The sequence below is a fragment of the Colius striatus genome, chromosome 8 (genome assembly GCF_028858725.1).
Source record: "Colius striatus isolate bColStr4 chromosome 8, bColStr4.1.hap1, whole genome shotgun sequence".
Classification (NCBI taxonomy): domain Eukaryota; kingdom Metazoa; phylum Chordata; class Aves; order Coliiformes; family Coliidae; genus Colius; species Colius striatus.
Window position 1 is genome coordinate 7,079,525 of NC_084766.1, and position 22,304 is coordinate 7,101,828.

The window sequence follows — 22,304 nt, forward strand, 5'->3', positions numbered from 1 at the left end:
AAAGCTAAGAGAAAGACTGAAATAAAGAATATGCAAATGCCTTAGTTTGGGAAAATACCCCAGCAGCATGACACCTCATGATATAACCAGCACCAGTTCCATCATGCTTTGTGAAATTGTTTTGTTTGCCACATCCAATTGCCGAACTGTCAGAACACAGCAAGTGAGGCGAGTACTGGAGGAACTCACAATTTCAAGAGACTGTTTATGCCATCAGTGGCTGATCACACCATAAAGCAAAGTAACTGTAGAGGTTTTGTTGCTCGCAGCTTCACATAATATTTACATGAATTAGCAACGGGTGTCTTCGGATATTTTGCAAAGTTGTGGAGGAAAGAAAGGCTTCTAATTCTGTATAGCTGAAATGGACATGGCTCCAACAGGGCTTTATATTCCATTTTTGAATTTCTGTTTTGTTTGCTGTTCTGAGGCTAGTTACCTTGAGATTTCTAGATCTTAGTCCATGGTAACAGTTAAAGCAAATCTAGCTCCTTTAACTCATTTATTACGTTTCACTGTTTGAAGACTACGTGGCTGTAAGTGATTTTGCTGTATGGAGGCATGCGTGAAGCCTGTCAGGAACAGCACCCTTGTAACAGAACTGCTAGCTGTGGCACGCCTACTGCACAGCCAAAGCCTAAACCCCCTGTGACAAAGTAATATATGCACAAACAATGTATCTGTTATGTATGTGTCATGTCAAGAAAATACCACTTCTGTCTTCACTCCAGAGAAATAATTTTATTCCATCCCAGTCACAGATGTCCTCAAGGAGACAGTAAAGACTTCTTTGCATATTATGAAGCAAACTAAGTTGAGAAAAACAAAATAGATGTTGTTTTCTGATAATGATAAACATATTTCCAGAAAAAGTAAAAGAGTTGGGCTATGATACAGATTGAGTAGGAAGAAATGCAAGTGAAATTTACCAAATACCTACGTAAGTTAGAATTAATACACTCAACAGATTCAGTTTAACAAGAGTGGGCTGATTTCAGAAACTGATTATTATTTGACTATTAGTTTTTAAGGACAGAGAAATAATCTAGAAGCATTCAGGGACTCTGTTTTTGTCCATGCCATTACATCACAACGCATAACTAAATTATTATAGGAAGAGGTTTCCAAACACTGACTGCACTCGGGTGTCTGTATAAGTGCCTGGCTTTCTTCTTTGGTTTTTTTTTGGTAACAGAAGGATAACCTATTTGAAATACATTTGCATTTGCTGTGGGGTTAAGGGAAAGCTGCTTTGAGCTTCTGTATCAAGATCCACACCATTTCACATTTTTAGACTGAAGAAAGAGGATAATAGTCATGGTAAGATCTTCATTAACTTATCAGGGTAACGTCTGTTTTTCAGTAATTCATTTAAGTAAGGCATAATGAAAGCATTCCACAATCAATTTCAAGAACAGTTTGTCAACCCTCAATGATAAGAATGGGAATTTGTAAGAAAAGAAGCCTGAAAATCTGTACTTGTAATACAGGAAGTCTTTCAATATTAAACAATGAAATGGCTACACTTGAGTCTTCTTAATGGCATCACATCCCGATGTCTTCCATTAGAACCATTACAAATTTTAGGAGCTGATAGCTTGAAAATTTTACTGGAGAGAAGTGCAGTTGAGACAGATGAAACACTGAAAGACTTGAGGACATAGTAACTAAAAAAACCCCAAATGCTTTGTCTTGTAAGGGTTGTAAAACACTTTTGTTGTGTTCTGTTCTTCCAAGAAGCATGTACAAATCGTTAGAGAAGGATTCATATCGAGCTTAGTGAACATTCATATGATTGAGGAAGACATTTGTACAGGGAATGCAAGGTCCAGAGTAGGACAAAGGTATTCACAGTTTGCAAGGAACGTGAAGACTGTGCAGGACAGGCACTCATGACTGAAAGCACCTGGTCCAAGATTGCCAGAAGATATCCTGGATGCGCAGGGCCACCAAGATGATCAAGGGAATGGAACATCTTTCATACAAGAAAAGCCTGTGGGAACTGGGGCTGTTTAGTCTGGCGAAGAGATTGAGGGGAGATCTTATTAACATGCACAAATATCTAAAGGGTGCATGTCAGGAGGTTGGGACATCCCTTTTTTCTATAGTAGCTAACAACAGGACAAGGGGTAATGGGATGAAGCTGGAACACAAAAAGTTCCACTTAAACATAAGAAACAACTATTTCACTGTTCAGGTGACGGAGCCCTGGCACAGGCTGCCCAGAGGAGTGTGGAGTCTCCTTCCTTGGAGGTCTTCAAGACCTGCCTGGACATGTTGCTATGTGACCTGATGTAGGTGAACCTGCTTCTGCAGGGGGGTTGGACTAGATGATCTCTAAAGGTCCCTTCCAACCCCTACCATTCTGTGATTCTAAGATTCCACAAAATCTGTGACAAAGCCTCATAAGAGTCACAAGACTTCCCTGTCTTGCCCACTTGCTTGCTTTACTGGGCATCCATTTGTGTATTGGGCATTGCTCATGTAGTTGTTTCTAAATGGTTTCTCCTAATTCTTTTGCCTCTTCATTGAAGGAATAGAAACACATATATGCATGTTTTCCAGTGCCAAAGTGCTTTTTTTTTTTTTTTTAAATGAGAAAGTGTTTAAACAGTATACTTACCTGATAAGCCATTTTCCTGATAGCTGTTAGCATGGACATATCTTGGAGAAGCTGCCAGACTCCAGTTGGATTGCTCAAAGTGCCAATAATCTAGTTGTCTAGGTAATGTAATTTTGATATCGTATTATAAATGCTGTTAATGTTCATCCCGAAGACAAATTCAGCCAGATATGTTTCACTTGCAGTATTTTATTTTCTATATTTGTCTGTGTATATACTGAACAAGTGTATTTCGCAGTTTGTTTCCAACATCTCTGCTCAGCTGTCCTGTATAAATACATGTATGCTTTTAAAGACATATCTAAGGAAATGATACCAGGCATTGTACCAGGAATTATACGCAGCATCATCTCAACACCAGGAGATGACACACTGAGGTAACTGTTGTTCAGAAGAAAAAGATGAAAACATCTGTACAAATATAATTTTATTGTAAAATTTTGCAGATAGTGATAAACTCCCACTTTGGTAGAGTGCTGTTAACCCTTTGGTGACCACAATAGATGTTGAAATGTTTGTCCAGGAAGTGAATGGAGACATTGTTGACCACACTGAACTTGGAGTTCACTTTCTTGGGTAGATCAAAAAGCTTGTAGTCGTTTCAGTATCAAAGCTTGTCTCTCAACGTCCTCAGAGCTACAATCTCAATAGGTGACAGTGCCATCAGCTGCCCCCTGCCTGCTGAAGAAGACTACCCTTTTTGTTGCTGGGGTGTGGTGGGTTTTACTTTCCTTTAGGGAATCTTAACAAGAAGAAAATGCTGCTGTTAGTTATCGGATAGCATCAACGTCGGAGAAACATCTTCTTGTCCTGAACCCTGGTCTTTGGCTGGGAATCTGAAGGTGTCTCCCCCTCCCTCCCTCTCCATACGCCTTTCCAGCCACGGAGGGAGCAGCCTCTTGCATTGCTACCCCAGGATGGGTTCAGGCACCTCCCCCCCCCCCCTTTTTTTTTTTGTTTTCTTTCCTTTTCTTCCTTTCCTAGCATCCGCTTGCCGTAGCATGCACCTTCCCGAGGGGTTTGCCTGGATCATTTATTTATCTTGTGCGCATTAGGAAACCACCATTAAGCTTTGGTGGGAGGCGCCTCACTTTCTGCGCGCTAGCCTGCCTCCCTTGCTCTGCGATAGGAATACACAATTGAACAGAAGCTGCAAGCTTGGCAGGAGCTGCCTTCTGCGTGCCTATTTATTTGCCGAATCCGGATTTTTGCCGACTGGGTCATTGCCGCCCCCTCCTCCAGGGTTTCACCTTCATTTTTCTGTTCGTGTGTGAGGGGATTTTTTAAATTTTTTTTTTTGAATCCGCGGGAATCTTCGGCGGAGTTTTGATGCCGGGCCGGACTTAGCGCGGGCGCGGAGGAGCTGCGCGGAGCCCAGCCGTGCCCCCGGGCCCCGCCCGCGGATCGGCCTCCCTGGCCCGGCGCCGGGCGCGGGTTGGCCGCGGGGCCGGGGAGTGGCGGGTGCGCTGCGCCGCCGCCTCCCCGCGGAGCAGCCGAGGGATGCTGCTGCGCCGCGGCCGGGCATAGGCAGGAGCCGAGCGGGCGGGGGAGGGAGCGGAGGGAAGGAACGCAGGAAGGAAGGAAGGAAAGACGGAAAGAAAAGACCCCCCCCCCCCCCCCCCCGCAGCCCCGAGGGGCGAGGAAAAAGAGGAGAGGCGAGAAGGAGCGTGAATGTGAAGGAATGTGCCTGCTCGTCGCCGGAACCGCACGCCTGGGATAAAAAAAAAAAAGAATAAATCGAGGAGGCTGATTGTCGCGACTTATTACCCGGGGGGGGGGGAAAAGGAAAGAACAACCTGAGAGCGGAGGGAGAAGAAGGCGAGCGAAGAAGCTGACGCGCGCAGCGCAAGAGGAGGTCGGCCGGCGGATGGCGCGGCCGTCCCGCTGACTCCGTGGCCGCGGGAGGCTGCGCGGCGCGGGGCATGCCGTGCCGGCGGCGTGACTGAGCGGGGCGCTCCCGCCGCCCGCTCTGCTCCGCTGCGCCGCGCCGCGCTCCCCTCCGCCCCGCGCCGCTCCCGCTCCGCTCCTCCGCCCCCCTCCGCCGCATGCTGCCGGCAGCCGCGGCGCACTGATGCCCCGGGGCCGCGGCGGCGCAGCGGACGGCCCCTAGGATGAGCGAGGGGGCTGCAGGCGCCGCGGCGCCGGGGGCGGCGGAGGCGGCAGCGGCGGGGGGCCCGGGCGGGGATGGGGCCGGGGGGCCGCCGCGGGAGCTGCGCTGCAGCGACTGCATCGTCTGGAACCGGCAGCAGACGTGGCTGTGCGTGGTGCCCCTCTTCATCGGCTTCATCGGCCTGGGGCTCAGCCTCATGCTGCTCAAGTGGATCGTGGTGGGCTCCGTCAAGGAGTACGTACCCACGGAGCTGATGGACGCTAAGGGCGTGGGGCAGGACCCCTTTTTCCTCTCCAAGCCCACCGCCCCCCCCGCGCGGCGCGGAGACCACCGCCGCCGCCACGCCGCGGCAGCCCAGCCGCGTCAGCCCCCGCCTCACCACGATGAGCCGGGCCCCCCCGCGGCCCCCCGGCACTCGCGGCCCGGCACGGGGCGGCCCACGGCCCACGGTGGCGCGGCACCCCGCCGCGCCCCACACGGCGCCGCCCGCCAGCGGCCCCCCGGGCACCGCCGGCCGCGGCGCCCGCCCGCCGCCCGCCGCCCCCAGCACCCCGCCGCTGCCCGCCTGGCCCACTGCGGCACACGCTACCTCTTCCTACAAGATCTACGTCCACGACTCGGCGCCGTCCTGGACCCTGTCTCCTTTCCAGGAGTCGACCACCACCACGCCCGAGGCCAGCACGACCCCGAAAACCCGTAAGTGAGGCCGGTCGCCCCGCGCCTTCGGGGCTCCCGTCAAAAGCCGGCGTTCGCCGGGCGCCCGCGGGGTCGGGCCGGGGCGATGCCGCGGCCGGAGGCTGCCGCCGCCTCTCGGGGAGACGCGGGCTTCCCGGGCGGTTCCTGCCCCGCGGGGGGCCGCGACCGCCGAAGTTTGCGCTTCTTTGCGCTTCTTGCGCCCCCCCTCCCGGCAAGTTCCCCGCTTTTGTGATGGACGGTGAGGCAGGAGCAGCCATTTGAGGTGACTAGGTTTCGCTGTGGCGTTTAGGAAGGACGCAGACCTCCCTTTCCCCTTTCAGGTGGCAGGTGTTTAGGAGATGGAGGGAGCTGTCTGAGTGAGAGGGACAGTGGGTGACCGCAGGCAGCTGCGGCTTCCAGGAGGGGCAGCGGGGAGAGCGGTCCTCTGGAGACGCGGGGTGGGCTGCGCCTCTCTGCTGGTGAGTGAGTTTGACTTTCTACATTGTCATCTCCCTTGAAGTAGACGAGAGCTGGCTACGGAAGGATGCTCCCTCCATCCCAGCGCCCAGCTCCTGAAGGAGCCGCCGCCAGCTCCATCAGGAAGGAGCCCAGGGCACTCCGCGAATGTGCAGGCGCAGCCGAACGCTTTCCTGGCTCCTGTGTGCAGCCACAGCATCGGCTTGCCGTAACTGACTCTTCTTTTTTTTTTTTTCTGAACCAGAGGAGGGGGCTCCTTCCCCGATTGATGCTCAATGGCTGGCTCTGCCCACCCTGCCGGGCACAAGCCTGAGATTCGGGCTACATCGGGAAATTCGTTTGGTCTGAGTGCATCAACTTTCAGCTTCTCGTAAAGGTTATCCAGGACAAATGCAATCTGCCAGAAGAACTTCTGTGTGGTGCTCTTTAGTGAAATGCTCAATTATACTGCGTTGTAGTCATCCTCTGCGTTTTCTTGGATGCAGCAGAGGAAATGAGAAGCCCTGTGTCCTCCATTAACTCTTTAGTTGCTTCTACTAGGAACGTCAATGCAATTGAATGCTACCCCCGAATTGCTTTTAGAGCCCAGGGCTCCCCTTTTGCATGCTAATGTATGACTGTTCTGCTAGAGTATTTTTATTAGCAACCTATTTGAACTTTATTTTGCCCATTAAATCTGTTTGCTGATGAGCCCCGGAGCAGATAGTATATGCAGACCAAACTGATGTTGTGAATTCACAAAATCGGGAGCAGAACAGCAAATTGGACGTGTATGTGTGGGTGGGTGTGCAGGTGGCGGATGGCTCGGAATGATTACGAATAGAACTAGCTCTAAATCAGAAGAGCAAACAAGGCAGTAACTCGCTTCCCCAGTGTCTGCTGCAGTGATTGAGAGAGAACCGACCCTCACAGATGTGTCTGAGCCTGCTGGCTCTGTAGGTACACCGAGTCAGATGTTAGCAGAAGGCAAATCTCTTGCGGATCTGAACCCTGCCCGTTTCACTTTGGTGTAGAGAGCTGTCTAGAGCGCTTCTCAAAAACAAAACAGCAAATCAGGGAGTCTAATTTTCAACCTGAGTCTGTTTTCAAGCCTCCTGTGAAACAGATATGTTACATGGTGTGTCAAATTGCTGTGACCTGTATGTGCCTGACGTGCTGTCAGGGCTTGCTAGGTGGGATCTGAATGCTTCCTTGCAATCTCCTCCTTTCCCCACTTTCTATCTTTGAGGGTATGTGAGAGAAATCCCCAGCAATTTCTGCCCCTCTGTACTCTTTACAAGGAGGTATAGAAGGCAAGAATAGCCTGATTAATAAATAATGTTCATATGGCAAGACTGTCCTCCATGCAAGACACACGGAGAAGAAAACCCATAATCTTGAAATGTTCCTGGCAGTTGCAGAGTCTCGTAACTATTATTTGTTTTAGGGAGACTGCTAATACCTTTTTCAGCAGGGTGTTCCTCCTCATTAAATACAGCTCAGTTATAGGATGAAATGCCAGAAGTGCAAATCCAGCAGAAATTGACCCTGTTTGGGCACATTGATAGCAGAGATTATCATTAATGGAAGATTAAATAGATTACATAAAAAAGGATTTGAATTTGTAGGGCATGTGGAAGGGTTTTTTTTGTAAAGCCTAAAGCTGTACTTTCCCGAGTCAAATAAGCATCTCTGAGGATACATGTCAAATTCTCTGGGGCTGCAGAATCCACTGGAGGGGAGAAGAAATGCTGTGAACTACTGACATGGCATGACCCCAAAGCGAGTATCTTCATCTGACACTAACGGCCCTTAGAAAGAAAGAGAGTGTTTTCGAACAAATTGATCCTCATTTCCCAGGTTGAGCAGCATGTTCCTTCTGTGCCCGTTGCTCCAGCTGCTGCTGAAATGAAAGTCACGGATCCCGTTACGCTGAGTGAATGCAAATCTGACATGACAAACCTGGTGGCCCGGCTTTTAAAATAGTACACACCCTCATGTGATTCTCTGGCTTGGCTAGGCACACGTGTGGGCAGGAGTCATAGGTTATTTAGGATTTCCCAGCTTTTAAGAAAAGCAACTGCCTTTATTTGTACTGGTTCCTGTGGCAGTTTATTTAATTGTTTTGGCATGTTAAAATGGGCTCAAAATAGGACCTAGGAAAATGGAAGGCAAATCGAGACTTATTTCTCCAGAAAGCCGGATGATTGCCCACCTGAAGTAAATGTTGGTAAAGCCTTTTCTCTGTGTGTATATTCATCTGAGGAGATGTTGTGAAATCTCTCTTTTTTTGTGGGTGTGCATAATGACAATAATTCTCGGTTGTGTTTCACTCAAAGTCAAGCTATCTGTTAGCTGTTTTGAAAGTTCTTCATGAAGATCCTTCTGGTTCTAAGTAAAAGCCACTTACTCATCAATTCTCTTTATGTGTCTTGTGCTTGCTTGTGTTTCTCGTGATCATGTATGGACTGTAGCTTTTTGGCATGAGCCTCTTTATCCAGTGCTCAACCTAAAAACCAATCATTGATTTAGAAGGATGGTCCGGCCTGTAGATCAGAGAAATCAACCTACTGACTGGAACATACTGGTGAGGTTTTACTTTTATCAAGCCGTTGGTTTAATTTCTGAAGAGTCATGCCCTGATTTTTCCAATATGCGTTTTTCATGGTGTTCTGGGCTCTTCAGTAATGTTATTATCTTTAAATTGAGATACTGTACTTATAAGAATTCTCATGTGAATTCAGCTATGAAATAGCACTGTGGTTTCTCTTCTGTTCATATGACCAAAGGCTAATGCAGAGAGCTGAGGTCAAGCAGGTGCAGCTCAACTAATGCATAGTAACCGAGGAAAGAGACATTACAGATCTCTTAATCAATACATTCCCATGAAGTCTCCTTGTAACCTTCTTTTCTATGAGTCCAGACAGCAGCCTGAGGATGCTTTGATTTCCTGCTAAAGATTTTCTGGTCCAGTCGTTTATCCTAGTCATCTCTCTGTTTGTTATGCACGGCATGGGTTCAAGTAACAAGCATCTGGCAGATGAACTGTTACCAACACTGACATTTTGGTAAAAGCTGTTTGTTTTATTTTGCACTGACTCAAATATCTTTTTCACATTAAGGATGACACTTAGATGGAACTGCGGGGTTTTCACCAACTGGAGGGTGTTGTGGGAGGTGCCACACCGTAGTAAAACCAGACCTACTCTTCCCAGAGCTCTAAAACTTTCTGCCAACAAGTGACACGTATCTGTGAACACTTTGCATCATGATCATGAGCTGTTATTGAAATCGAGGAGACCACACATGACTGTAAAGCACATGCCTTTAGCATTGACTAAGATTAATATGTCAATTATTTATCAATTTGTAACACTTCAAAAGCTCTTGAATTGGAAAAAAATACTGAAGTGAACAACTGGGGGTTCTGAAAGCATTTGCTTCTTACTCGTTCCCACTTACTTTCTATTCACATACTATGAGTCAATGTACCACTGACATGATTAGATTTGTGTTTCCCACCTTAAATACTTCTCAACAGAAAGGCTACTGTCAAGCTAAAAATAATTATAGAATCACAGAACAGTAGGGGTTGGAAGGAACCTTTAGAGATCATCTAGTTCAACTCCTCTGCAGAAGCAGGTTCACCTAGATCAGGTCGTATAGGAACATGTCCAGGGAGACATAGACATAAATAGAGAATTGTAGTCACATCACTACAGTGGAAGTTGCTGTAATTTTACTTTATTTTTCATATTTTGCAGCTATAATTTGCTTCATCTATTTAAATTCAGTTGAGTGAGACTGGACTTAATGCCATTTTCCATTTATAATGCCATTTAGAGTTAGGAACTGGCGCATTTGTCACATGAGTTAGTAAGGGAGTATTTAAACAAATCCCTCTAACAGGTAGGTGCATTGATTCTATTCAGATATGTTTCCTCTTTGTTCTTTTTATTGGGGTGTTTGTTGGAATTGCATCACCTGGGAGAGCTTTCACAGCCCTGGTATGATGAGAGGAAGGGATCAGGCTGACATTACTCCATGCTGCCTTTTAACCCTGAAGAAAATTCTTTTGGGGACTGTAAGGATTCTCCTTACATTGACTCAACCTGTGATCAGTGGTAGAAGCAGAGCCTTGTGTTTTACTTGCCATGTTTTTATTAGCATCTATACAAGGGCATTATGTGATATATTATATGTTGACAACAGAATACCATTATTAAATTAAATAATTGATTCATTGCAAAGTATTATGCTAAAGTAATGCCAGTGGTTTGTCTAAACCCACAGAAAATGGAAATTAAAAATTAAAGCAAAAGACCTGTCTCTATCTACAGTATTATGTCTAGTGTTGCAGTACATTTATCATCTGACTCATTGCTTTGAAACCTCCTGCAAAGCCCAGTAAATACATAGATGAGTATGGTTTTGACTTTGCCTTTGAATTCTATAGCTCCACATGGCTTTCAGGAAGTGCACTAGTGTTTGGTTTTGCTGATTTCCTACCACTACTTGTTTGGAAACAGTCTGCATAAGAGGTGCCACCTGATCACAAAAACAAATAAACAAACCCAGAGGTTTTGATATGTCTCTGAGCCTGGTGATTAATTTTTTATATTCTTGTGGTTTGCAACACTCCAGTCTTACTGTGTATGTGTGTGCACACGCACAACGTACAAGGAGGCCTTTGTGCGTTTGCACAGTACCTGTACTCAAGGAACATCAGGACCTCAAGGACTGCAGTAATTGCAGGCCCAGTCTGTGCTAAGGAAGACAGCTACTTTGGTTGTGCTGCCTGTCCTTGCAGTGTTGTTCAGAAGAGAAACCTGGAGACTTAGTTGTAGCCATCTACACTAAATGTCAAGTTCAAGTTTACATTTGGAAGTCTCTTTCATGTTCTGCAGCGTGGAAGGGATTCACTGTCACTGTTAAGCATAGGTACATTTGTTTTTGTGCATTGCGAGAGTAGAGAAAATAAGAATAAAAATGAGGTACTTTGTGTTGTGGAGATGATTTCTGGCTCTAAAGGACTTAGTTCTCGGATCGATGTAGTGAGAATTAGAAGTATCATGTAATAAGGTGTCTGTGTTCCCGATCAAAACTGGGGTTGTGTTTTCTCATTGCCCAGAACTAACTTTCCAAGGCAGGTGGCTCTTAAGCCTCCTTTCCTACTTTTACGTTTCCCTTCATACCTAATCTCAAGCCACTCTACTGAATAAAGTACATCTTCACTGGAGGAAAGAAGCTCCTTGTGAGGACTGAGCAGACAGTGCTTAGCAGCCAAGGACACTTCTGACCAGGATGAGACAGAGGAAGAGCATTCAAATGACTTCTAGGTAACACACAGACAAAGTAAATACATATAGGTGCACAACTGATTTTTGTCACACGGGTTTCTGGGGGCCATTGCTCAGATGCATTCAAGAGGAGAGAAATGAATAAAGCAACCACGAGGAAAATTAAAACAGCAGCTGCATTTGTAAATGGTAATGTCCTTTTCACAGAAGAAACACTTAATTGATTAAACTCTTCTTGGTGAAATTTGGTGATAGCGGGGAAAAGTACATTTACTAAATGCTTATTGCTCATTTGTTTGTTTTTCTGAAGCTTTATCAATATGCTCAGTATTATCTTAGTTATATTTAAAAATACAGATAAAATAAGTAAAGAACTACTAAATTCTTCCAGTATTCCATCTTTTCTGTCCTCCAAGGGCAGTAGTTTGCATTTCCATAGCTGTGTTTCTTCTGTAGCATGTAAGTAGGAGAGTTCCATGACCTTCAGATCTTTTTTGCAACATATTACTTCTGATTTTTGCTTTTTTTTTCTGCCTTAACATCTCCTCTTTCTTTGTTATTTTTTGGGTTTATGGCTTCTTTTTTCCTTTTCAAATTTGAATTAATCTCTTTGTAATTCTGAGGGCCCTCCAACTGTGTCCGATCACTGCCCCCTCAGTTGTATTTTATGGTCATAGGGAAGATGTACATTAATGATACATATATATTGGCAATGTGGTAGGTTCTCTTTGGAGAAAAATGACTTTGTATTTTCATCTGTATAGAAAGACCTTTTACTGAGGCATTTTGTAACTGTATTAGGAAAGAGCAGAGGACAAAATATCCGGACAGTATTCCACGTGAAAGTTGAGCTGATACAAGTACTTTAGAGTCTTCGGTTTTTATAATGAGATTGCTATATGGTCCAATTTTGCAAACATATAGACCCGTTCAGGGTGAGTGATGCCTTTTGTCTTGTAGAGTTATGCATCTGTGGAATCAGGGTCCTTTTATAGGAATATCTTTGTGATCTGTTACTGTGCCTTAGATTGCAGAGTGAATGCATAGAAAACATGCCTGTGTAAATAAATATACATCAGCTTTAGGTGCTGCTTTTTAAAAGTTGACAGCATTATTTAAATGTGCTTACTAGATCTGAGTTCCTGTTAGTGCATTTTGTGTGTATTTATCACAACCATGAAAAATACAACCCTATCCTGTTTATCCTTTGTCTGAAATAAGTTCTGTGGTAAAATCTTTGTGTTCTGGGGTGCTGCAGTTGCTTAGCTGGGGACTGGAACAAGACGTCTGGGTCATGAATTTTTTTGTGCATCACTTTAAAATAATTTCTTTACCTCATTTTAATTTTTATTGTTATTCCAGAAAATAATATTTCTAGTTCTGTACACTTTTACTCTGTAATACTTCAGCAGGTAGATGCATGCCAAACAGACCTTTTCCTAAAGCTTATAGATAGAAAATGTTTTTTTAAAACATCAGAGATGACAGATTGTGGTATAAGATGTAGTTATTTTCTGAAAACAAAAATTACAAAACTGTTTTCACATTGTTCATTTCACAGCATCGTTAGCACTGCTAAGTTCAAGATTCTAGTTCAGTAGGAACTGAGCCTTGATTGCTGGTTGTTACCAGATAGAGGGGCTATAGCGCTGTGTAACAGCAAACCATTAAATTAGTATTAATAGCAAATAGCCTCTTTTCCAGATCTGATTAGTCTCACTGATGTCAGAACTTGTCAAGCAAGCATTTGAGATAAATGGGGTTATTCTCTTGGAAGGGCTTTGGTGGTCTCTTTTTACTGCGGTGACCAAAGGGTGTTCTTGCAAGGAAGGTAGCAAATGTACTATCTAGCCTGTGCTGCTTCTAAATGTCACCAGGATTTTAACAAACCCCCAAAAACTTGCGTCAAACAGTGCTGCTAACCTGAAACATTGTGCTGCACCGTGCAATGCTAATGTTTACTGTGTCTCCACATTTAATGCACAACGCAATAGCATTTCCTGTAGTCTGCTTAGAGTGGCTGAGAGTTGTAGCTAGCTAACCTTCTCAGAAGCTGAGTAATGCTGTTGAATAGTTAAAAAAAAAAGATGTAGGAAATCTTCGTTTCCTCTCTATGGTGAATTGCAGAACAAGTGGTCAGATGGTTATCATTACAATAGTACTAAGCTATTCCAGAAGTTTTGATTTGGGATTGATTGTGTAATACTTGCTAAGAGCGATTTATTTGTCTTCCAAAGTGGTGTGCTTTGTTAGTGTTTTTTTAAGGGTAGTGTTGTGTGGAGAGGAAATTAATTTTCTTGTTCAACCTCTTAGTGAATTTACAGAAGAGGAGCAGTGTCTTTCTTTGAAACCCAGAGATAAGATGCACTAAAATGGTGCAGTATCAAGTATGAAGACTTTCCAGTGCCAGGATTCAGTGGGTTCAGGAATTGAATTGTGAGGATTATTCAGATGAGTGTCAGTGCTCCTGATTTAGGAGGGTAGAGGTACTTTTATAATTATTTCATAAGTAGCTAAACCACATTAATCTTTAGCCTGAAATCTGGCCCAGCTACATAAGGGTCATAATGTTAAAGTTCAATCCTCTCTTTTTTTTCAATAACTAAAAAGCCAAAGTGCCATGCATAAATACATATAGTAATGACCTCTTCCTTAAGCAGTTTGAGTTTCTTTAGCTTTTAGATTTCAATCTTTATGATATACTTTACATTAATAGAGCATACCATACATTTCACAGGGTCAGCTGCTTATTTATCAGATTGTATCTCAATATAATCAAGTTGATTGTAATTACTTTCTACCAAAGATGTTAGAAAAATACAGGTTGCAAGCTAAAGCAATTTATAAATTGTAGCATCTAACAGGTGAAAATACTTAATGAATGCTGTTTCTGAGTTTATAGTATGCACACTTTTACATTCACTGATTATCTCAAAGCAGTGTAGAATTAATGCAATCTGCTACTGAACTGAGACTGTTTACTTCTGCAGCAGGTTTTCATAGTGCATATAGGTTCTCTTCCTACCAAAGCTGCTCTGTTAGGAGGTTGTACCTTTGCCTCAACTAATTACCGTCTGAGCTGTGAAGATGACAACCTTGATGCTCAAAATGCAACCCTCCCAGGATGCTTTTAGAGTCATAGGGTTACGGTCCAAAGACTTGTTTGTACTAGGGAAGGTGAACATTTGCCATTTGGTGACTGTTGCTCTGTCTTAGAGAAGGTTGGGGATGGGCAGTGGAGATGATGAGGGTGAGCTATCCCTGTCCTGTGCTTCTGCAGAGGAAGCTTTTCAGCACGCTTCAGCCTGATCTGGGCAGACACAGCCTTTGCCTTGGCTCTGTCAGCATGAACTCTCCTGCCTTGTTCTCTACAAAAGCGCAGAGGGAAAGAAGTGTTTCTAATATCTTTTCATATCTGGAGCACATTCATTACAGCAGCTTACTTAGTCCTAAATGAAAAGCAAGAATAGCAACTTAATATTTTAAATTGGTTTTAGAAATATCTGCCTGCGATAGGGAATTCTTACAGGTTTTAGTTCTTGGATGGCTGGATTTCATCTGAATACATGAAACTAAAATGTTAGTGTGTGATGTGTTTAAGAGAGGAAGAAAAAAGAGTCTGATACTGTAATTGTTATTTTATACTAGATTGAAGAGATCACTTGTGTGATTTCAGTAATTGGGTACATTACAGGGCTTGATTAGACCTTGTGTTTACATACGTTTAAGAATCTCTCCTTTATTACCTTGGCAGATGTAGGGGATTTGTAGCCATCCACAGCTTCAGTGCTGTAAGATGTATCTCTAAATGTGAACAAACACAGTTTGAGGAGCTACTGAGTAATGGCTCATTTGTTTACAGCACATATTTTGCAAACTTATTGTTTGATAATATTTATAATACATATTATAATTTCTAATGATAACACATTTATCCCAGATTTTACAGTGATTCTGGATGGTGGGTGATGTACCTGTAGAAAACAAAGTGTATTGGACAGGCCTAAGCTAAAAGTAAAGAGGTGATGGTGCGTAGAGCCCTACAGCAAAGATGAGGTATCTTAGGTGATAACAAGATTAGTAATCCTTGCAAGGGATTTTATTTGAATACTATGAGACTTTTGTCTGTTTAAAAGCAGTGTGGGTTTATTAGGAAGCTTATTTTGTTTTAAATGCTTTTAAGAAGATGCTATAAGATCATATCTGAGTAATTAAATACATTACATTTGAATAATTTAATTAGAGATTATTTTCAACCATCCTTTAACATTCTGACACACTCTTAATATTTTTGTCCCATTTGTAATCCTGTTTATGAATACACACTATATGACAGCATAGTGTCCTGGACTTCTTCCTTAACAAATACTACTTAAAAACAAATTTACTAGGTCTTATGAAATAGAATTAGGATCTGAGGATCTCATCTCATGTGCAACCGCGTATTCAGTGGGAGCTCTCTGCTGCCCTGTGGTTCTGTAAGAGTTGCAGCAAGTAGGATAGACCAGAGACAGGCACTAGACTGAATGTTTTATATGAAAACTAGTAATTAAAGCTTGTTAAAGAATTGAGAGGCCAAATGTAATGAAGTTGTTGTGATTATCACCAGATTTTGGTATAACTCTGCATTGTGAGTTTGGTTCAGCTGTGTGTAAACAAAGGTTGGGACAATCAAAACACATAAATGAAGGAAATAGAAGGATATTAGATTATATATACATGATATGCAGTTTCAGTAGTAGTTATGGAAAGTAAGTTGATGTGAAAAAAACACCACAACAAACCCAATTTCCCAAACATAGTATTAGAGATTCAACATTATTTCATGTCTTTGTTGGTTATTTTGTATAATGATTTCCTACATTAGAGAACAAAGGAACTTTTCCCACTAAGTATTGCAAAAGCGTATGTCAAAGTACATTGAGATGCTTTGTGTGAAGACAGTGCTCAGGCTTGAATAAAGTTCTGTGCTGCACTGTCATCTTTGGAGCTCTGCTCTTTGTTGTTACAACTGAATGAAATTACCTTGACTTTCCATTTCCACCAGAAAGAGGGTGACTGTGACAGTGGAGAGCAGTTATAATAGACAACTGCTATAGAACATCTTCATCTTCACAATTTCAGCTTGCTTATTAGTCCGCAGTTCACTCACCAAAGTTGCTCAAACCTCATTGAATGTAACAGACAATAAATAATTGGTTTCTGGAAGCTAGGAAAACAGGAAGGGTCACTTTTCCTCAAGCTCAGGTTTTTTTGTTTGTGAAATAAAGACCTAGTGAAGAGGTGCAAGTGAGAAGCAAGAGGTGTGTTGTAATGAATGTTAAAAAATAATAAGGAAATACACTTCACGAGTCTTTTAAATTTCAGAAAGTGCCTGATACCCTTGATTGTGCCATTGTATGTGTGTGATCATTTTCAATAATTTTCTGGCATTGAAATCTATTAGACTTTTGTATTGAAGAAGAAGGGACATAAGGTTTTAATTTTTTAGGTGAAAATGTGTCTCCAAATATAGCCAAGATATGTCCCTGAATAACAGGGGTGTATCTGATAGCAGGGCAGGTCTGTCTGTGAGATGCCCTAACAAGCCAGTCACTCTAGTTTGTAATCCTCTGTTTCTGTTCTGCAGTGACTTGAATTTGGGACTCTCATTAGGCCAAAACCTGCCATTATGACAACCCTGTTTAAATCTTTTTAGCTTAACTTACAGTCAGTTGACACCAGGAGTTTTAGTAACTACTATGTTTTATATTGATGTCTTGTTATATTTTAGAACTGAAGTGTTATTGTTGCCATATCTCACATCAAAAGGAAGAAACACTTTCAGTATGGTGTAGTCTTCTATAGATAGAGTCCAAATGCTCTCTGAGTAGGTGGGATTCTTAACCAAATCCAAACCCAATGAGGTAAGTGAGAATAAGTGGGCTCTAGCTAACATTTAAAATAAACATTTACAAAGAAATGACTTGCTTAGCCTAGTCTGTTGTTCTGCATTTGCTCATAGTTGGCATTTATTAAATGTGGCTATGCTGATCTCTTAAGGAGAAAAAAATCTATTCTTAGAAGAATATATTTATTAGAGGAGATCTCAAATGAGGAATGAGGTGAGGTGTGTCGGGAAAGTCTTCTAGTAGGTCAGTTAATATAATTGGAGGAAAATGGGCAAACGTGCTTTTTCTGTGTCTCTCTGGTGAGGTGATGTGGCTGATTTCTTTTTCACTTTTCAGCCTCCTTTCAATAGTAGGCTTTTAACATTAACAAAGTTTTATGTGTTTGTTTTTTTTTTTTAGTCAACTGTTGGGTTTTTTTTTTTAATAGCTTGAACTGATATCCTTAGCTTTGAAGTGCAAATAGCTAAGTGTAAAGCTTACTAGATTGTTGTCCTATTTGCTTATTTATCCTGCTGTTAGGTTTGGTGTTTAAAAACAATGTCCATATCAGAAAAAACTTACTAAAGGTGGATAAGAAACTGTGTATGCCCCTAAAATTCTCATATATTCAGATTGTCATAGTAGTTTGGAGAAAGATTTAGTATCACTAGTTCCTACTGAAGATTAATATAATCCTAACACCTAGACATATGACACCAACACAGACATTCACACTGAAGGCTCACTCATGAATTTCAAAGCCTATATGGGATGATTTATACCAATGCTTGAAAATACATTTTGGTAATAGCCTTTTTAATGCCTTCAGGACATTTAATTGCCATTAAGTGGCATAATCTTCTGTTTGGAATGGAGAGCTGGGAGTATTTCAGTTGCAAATAGGATAATGAAATGGATTGAAAACAAGGAGGAGTAATAAATGAAGGGATCTGTACTATGAACAACCAGCTTGGGCTCAGCATCTTGTTCATGACTGGAGTGTGTGGTGTGTACCACCTAAGGTGAGATGTCTTTTCCCTAGGCAATTGTGGGGTTGACTAGAGATAGGAATCTGTCTGATCACTGATGTACTCGCTGCTGAAGTAGTATTAAAGCTACATTAATTTTAATAGTAGTGGATAGCAAAGTCAATGGATCTTTGTTACTACAGAGATCAGTTGAAACTCTGCACGTGGCCTGATATGAGACACATTCGGACTCTCTGAATCTGGCACAGTCATGCCAAACTGGAATACCCATTTTCTGGAACGTTGGGCTAGTATCTGCGTGGAAGATTTTTGACAGGGTTTTTGTATTTGGCATGTCTCTCAGTCGTTCTATCAGTCTTGATTTGTAGCACTTGTGTCACAATCTCATTACAGAAACGTCAAAGTGCTAAACTAGTTTGTGGTTTCAGAGGATTTCACTTTAAAAGTATCATAAATCTAAGTGGTGTGTGCCCTTCCTTTCCACATGTTTTGGTTATGATCACATGACAGGCTACTCAGTTGGTAGTCAGATAAGCATTAGGAGAAACTATGTGATTTTTGTGCGGATCTCAGTTTGAAGTGGTTGACTTGCATTGGAATTTTCTTGGGGATCTGCAAGTGCAGCTTTGTAAATGATGTTTGTCTTTTGTAAAGAAAACTGCACTGCAAACCTCAGGTCTTAAAAGGAAAGAGTATGTAAAGAAAAAAAGAGTTTGTGAGATAAATGGAAGTCAGGTAATATTTATGTAAGTTAAGATGCATTTATAGTCTAAATAACCACTACGCTAATGCTGGAGAATCAAAGACTTCTTCAGTGACTATTGTCACCCAATATTTCCTCTAGTATGAAAGCAATGGCTAACATAGGTAGACTCCTGGTATCCCAAGCAATCCTGCTTGCACCTGGTGTTTTTTTTGTGAGCATCATGTAAGAGATGTGGGTGGTTAGAATTTCCCTACAGAAGTTCCCATTTGAGCAAAGCATCTGATCTTCAGAAGGGGAAAGCCATACAGTTTGCAGCTTCACATTGAAACAGTTCTACAAGAACTCAACTTCTGGAGGTTTCAAAGTCATTGCTTAGTAAAGATTTGCATTATAAAAGGTAGAAGTCTCAAATTCATCATGAAACAGTACAGAAGAAGAAAAAAAACCCCTCAGTTCAATGAAGTCCCAGGTACTTTCTCTGTACACCATGTGATGACCGTGCTTGTCATAGAGACAAGCAATTGATTGTGTAACTAGCATGTATAATCTGTGAAATGCAGCACAGAAGTGTGATTTTTGAGATGAGTTTGTAAACACACCTAAAATGAATAAACAATTAAAAATCACAAGGCATATTTGGAGGTTTTACGTGAAATCATTACATGATCAAAGGAGGACTTGATACTGCACAGTTTTAAAATTAACTGTAGTTGTGGGCTCAGTCTTGCAATAGGCATGACATCTAATACAATCTGTTATATTTGCTTCTCAAAACATAAGCTAATGACTATATACAAGGTTCATTGACGGGTTCTGCAGAATCTTTTAAATAGGGACATGTAACAGTTATTCCCAAATGATGTATAATTTGGAGGACATGTACACAGTAAGCCTAACAGAAGCTATCTTTCCTAATTTCATTTTTTTGGATCTATACTATGCTGCCCGTGCTATAGTGATGCAGTGAAATTGTGGGTGCCATTTTCAGTGTTCTGTGCTGTTTCTTCCGTTGTTGCTGTTCAGTTAAGCTTTTGAAGAAGTACCCCAAGAGAACAGAACAGCAGAGGTAGGAACAGAGGTCTTGTCTCAGAGGAAAGGAGAAAAATGTAGAAGCTCAGGAGATCAGAAGAGCTAGTTGAATTGTATGTATTGTGCAGGCTTAGCGTGATTTCTCATAGGGCTGATTTATTATGATAAAGCGGTTGCCAGTAGGTGAATTATTGAAAAGCTAAGAAGGAAATTGCCTCAGGATGATGCGCTGTGCCCACAATGAGGTCATACAGTCTGGTATCAGTTCCTGTTGTGCTCTCCTGCAGGGTCCTGCAGTATTTCTCCAAAGGGTTCTCCTGGGATGGGTGGCACTAACAAAGAGAAAGAAGTGAGCTAGAGAAAGGATTCCACATATCATGGCCTGTTTTGGTGGAGCTTTTCAGTTTCCCTAACAAAAAGATTTCCTCCCTCTGCACTCTCAGTTGAATGATCATTTCATTGTCATCTTCATCACCTGAGTGTGCTATGCTCCACTACCCTAAACCTTGTCGAAAAGCTGCCTGAGTCTCAATGAACGGAGAGTTGTGCCTTAAAAGATTGTGTTTGCCATAATGGTGCTCACAACATTCTTATTTTCTTTTTAGTATTATTTAATCCAAAATGCTAATTTGAAGTATATGTCATGAAGGACAGCCATATCTTTAAAAAGTCTACCTTAGAAGACAAGAATTCTGAATCCAGAGTGTTTTGTGTAATTATTGTGATAGCCCAATGATGACATGGCTTCTTGCCCTGTACCATCTGTCTCATTTGATTCCCATTTCTCTGGCACTTGCTGTATTAGAGTAAAAAATATTGGTGCAGGAAACTGCAGGATGTAAATTTGGTAATTGCTTCCAGTTAAGCAGAGAATAACTCTTCTGTATTCAAAACTTGTTTAATTTTGAGAATTATTCTTATGGGTCTTTTCTAGTCTACAGAAATCTTCTGAAAGTCTTTGGAGAGAGAAATATGTGGAATATCTTGACCCACTTTTGTGAGAATCAAAGGTGTGGTTTGATATCTGTTAGTTCTAACTTTGATGTCTTCTGTTGAATTGTATTTTCTTATTTTGGCAAATGGCCTGGAATTCACAGTGAACTTCAGAAAGTCATCTTCTAGAACCTTTTCCTAATGCTTCCTTTATCTAAGTGTGTCATTGTCTCTATAAGTGGTTCCTAGTGGAAACATAAAGTTTGTAGAAGATGTTTCTCCATCATATTCTGTGGTAGAGATCAATGCACAGAAGTCATTTGTTTTATCTGCAGTATCCATAATTGATGCCTGATCTTTTAGTGGAACATCTGGTTCTTTCATAGCCTTCCTGTGACTGATACACTTAAATGCCTTATTTATTGCCTTTACCTAATAGCTTTTAAAATTCTCTTGGTTTCCTGAATAATTTGACAGGCTAGATTTCATTTTTGAAAGGATATATTGTCATTCAATTTGCTGTCTTCTTCTTCTGTATTCCCTCCCTCTCAGGGAAAGGAAGAATTCTGTACCTTTCTGGATTTGATTACCATGTCATTTGAAATTCTTATGTTTTATACTCTCATGCTTTCTCCCTTCCGTTTAATTCCTTCCCCTTTCCTTTTCTCCAGCTTCCCAAGCCTAGGGAAAAGTTTTACCTGTTATTTGTAATGGCTGTTGTCTTTTCATCTGCCTTTTTTTTGTCATAACTGAGCAGCATTATACTCTCATGTTTTGAATCAGCTTCTGTTTTTCTGTGAGAACTCATCACCTGGTGCACTTTTCTTGTTCAAAGAAGCAGCTGTTTAACGTGCTGAAGATTGGCTGCTAGAAGTAATAAAATAATAGAATTCAATCATATTTCCCCCTGTTTACTCTGTTCTGTGATCTTTTAAGTGGCTGCAGTGGGGTAGAATTTACTGTATTTGGTTGCATCCCTCAGATGTAGGAAGTTGTCAAGTTATCCATTCTCCTCTGAGTCATTCCTTATTTCATGAGGAAGAGTTTGGAGACTTTTTTCAACTTTAACAGTGTTCCTATCTGATGGAGTTTTCATATGATTATTGCATTTGAGTAATTTTTATATAATCTCCACACTTTGAGGGGATCCTGGAAAGCTCATCCAGTGCAACCCCCCTGCCAGAGCAGGACCTCCTAGAGTAGGTCACACAGGAACTCATCCAGGTGGGTTTTGAAGGAGAGAACCCATCTGGGTAGTCCATTCCAGTGCTCCCTCACGTGAACAAGGAGGAAGTTTTTCCTTGCGGTTCTTTGGAACCTCTTTTGTTCCAGCTGATTACCCATTGCCCCTTGTCCTATCATTGGCCATCACTGAGAACAGCCTGGCTCCATCCTCCTGATACCAGCCCTTTACATATTTGTAAACATTAATGAGGTCACCCCTCAGTCTCCTCCAAGCTAAAGAGCATCAGCTCCCTCAGCCTTTCATCAGAAGGGAGATGCTCCACTCCATCATCTTGGTGGCCCTGCGCTGAACTCTCTCCAGCAGCTCCCTGTCCTTCTTGAACTGAGGGGCCCAGAACTGGATGCAATATTCCAGATGTGGTCTCACA

The 22,304-nt window shown here is 42.3% G+C and overlaps 1 protein-coding gene across 1 annotated transcript in view; it reads left to right on the forward strand.

Annotated features, from left to right (window-relative positions):
- The first annotated feature begins 4,734 nt into the window (after positions 1-4,734).
- The window catches only part of NRG3 (neuregulin 3), a 377,309-nt gene continuing 359,739 nt past the window's right edge, over positions 4,735-22,304 (forward strand). The window contains 2 exon segments of the mRNA XM_062000750.1: positions 4,735-5,040; positions 5,042-5,429. Of these exon segments, the coding sequence (XP_061856734.1) occupies positions 4,735-5,040; positions 5,042-5,429 (694 nt within the window).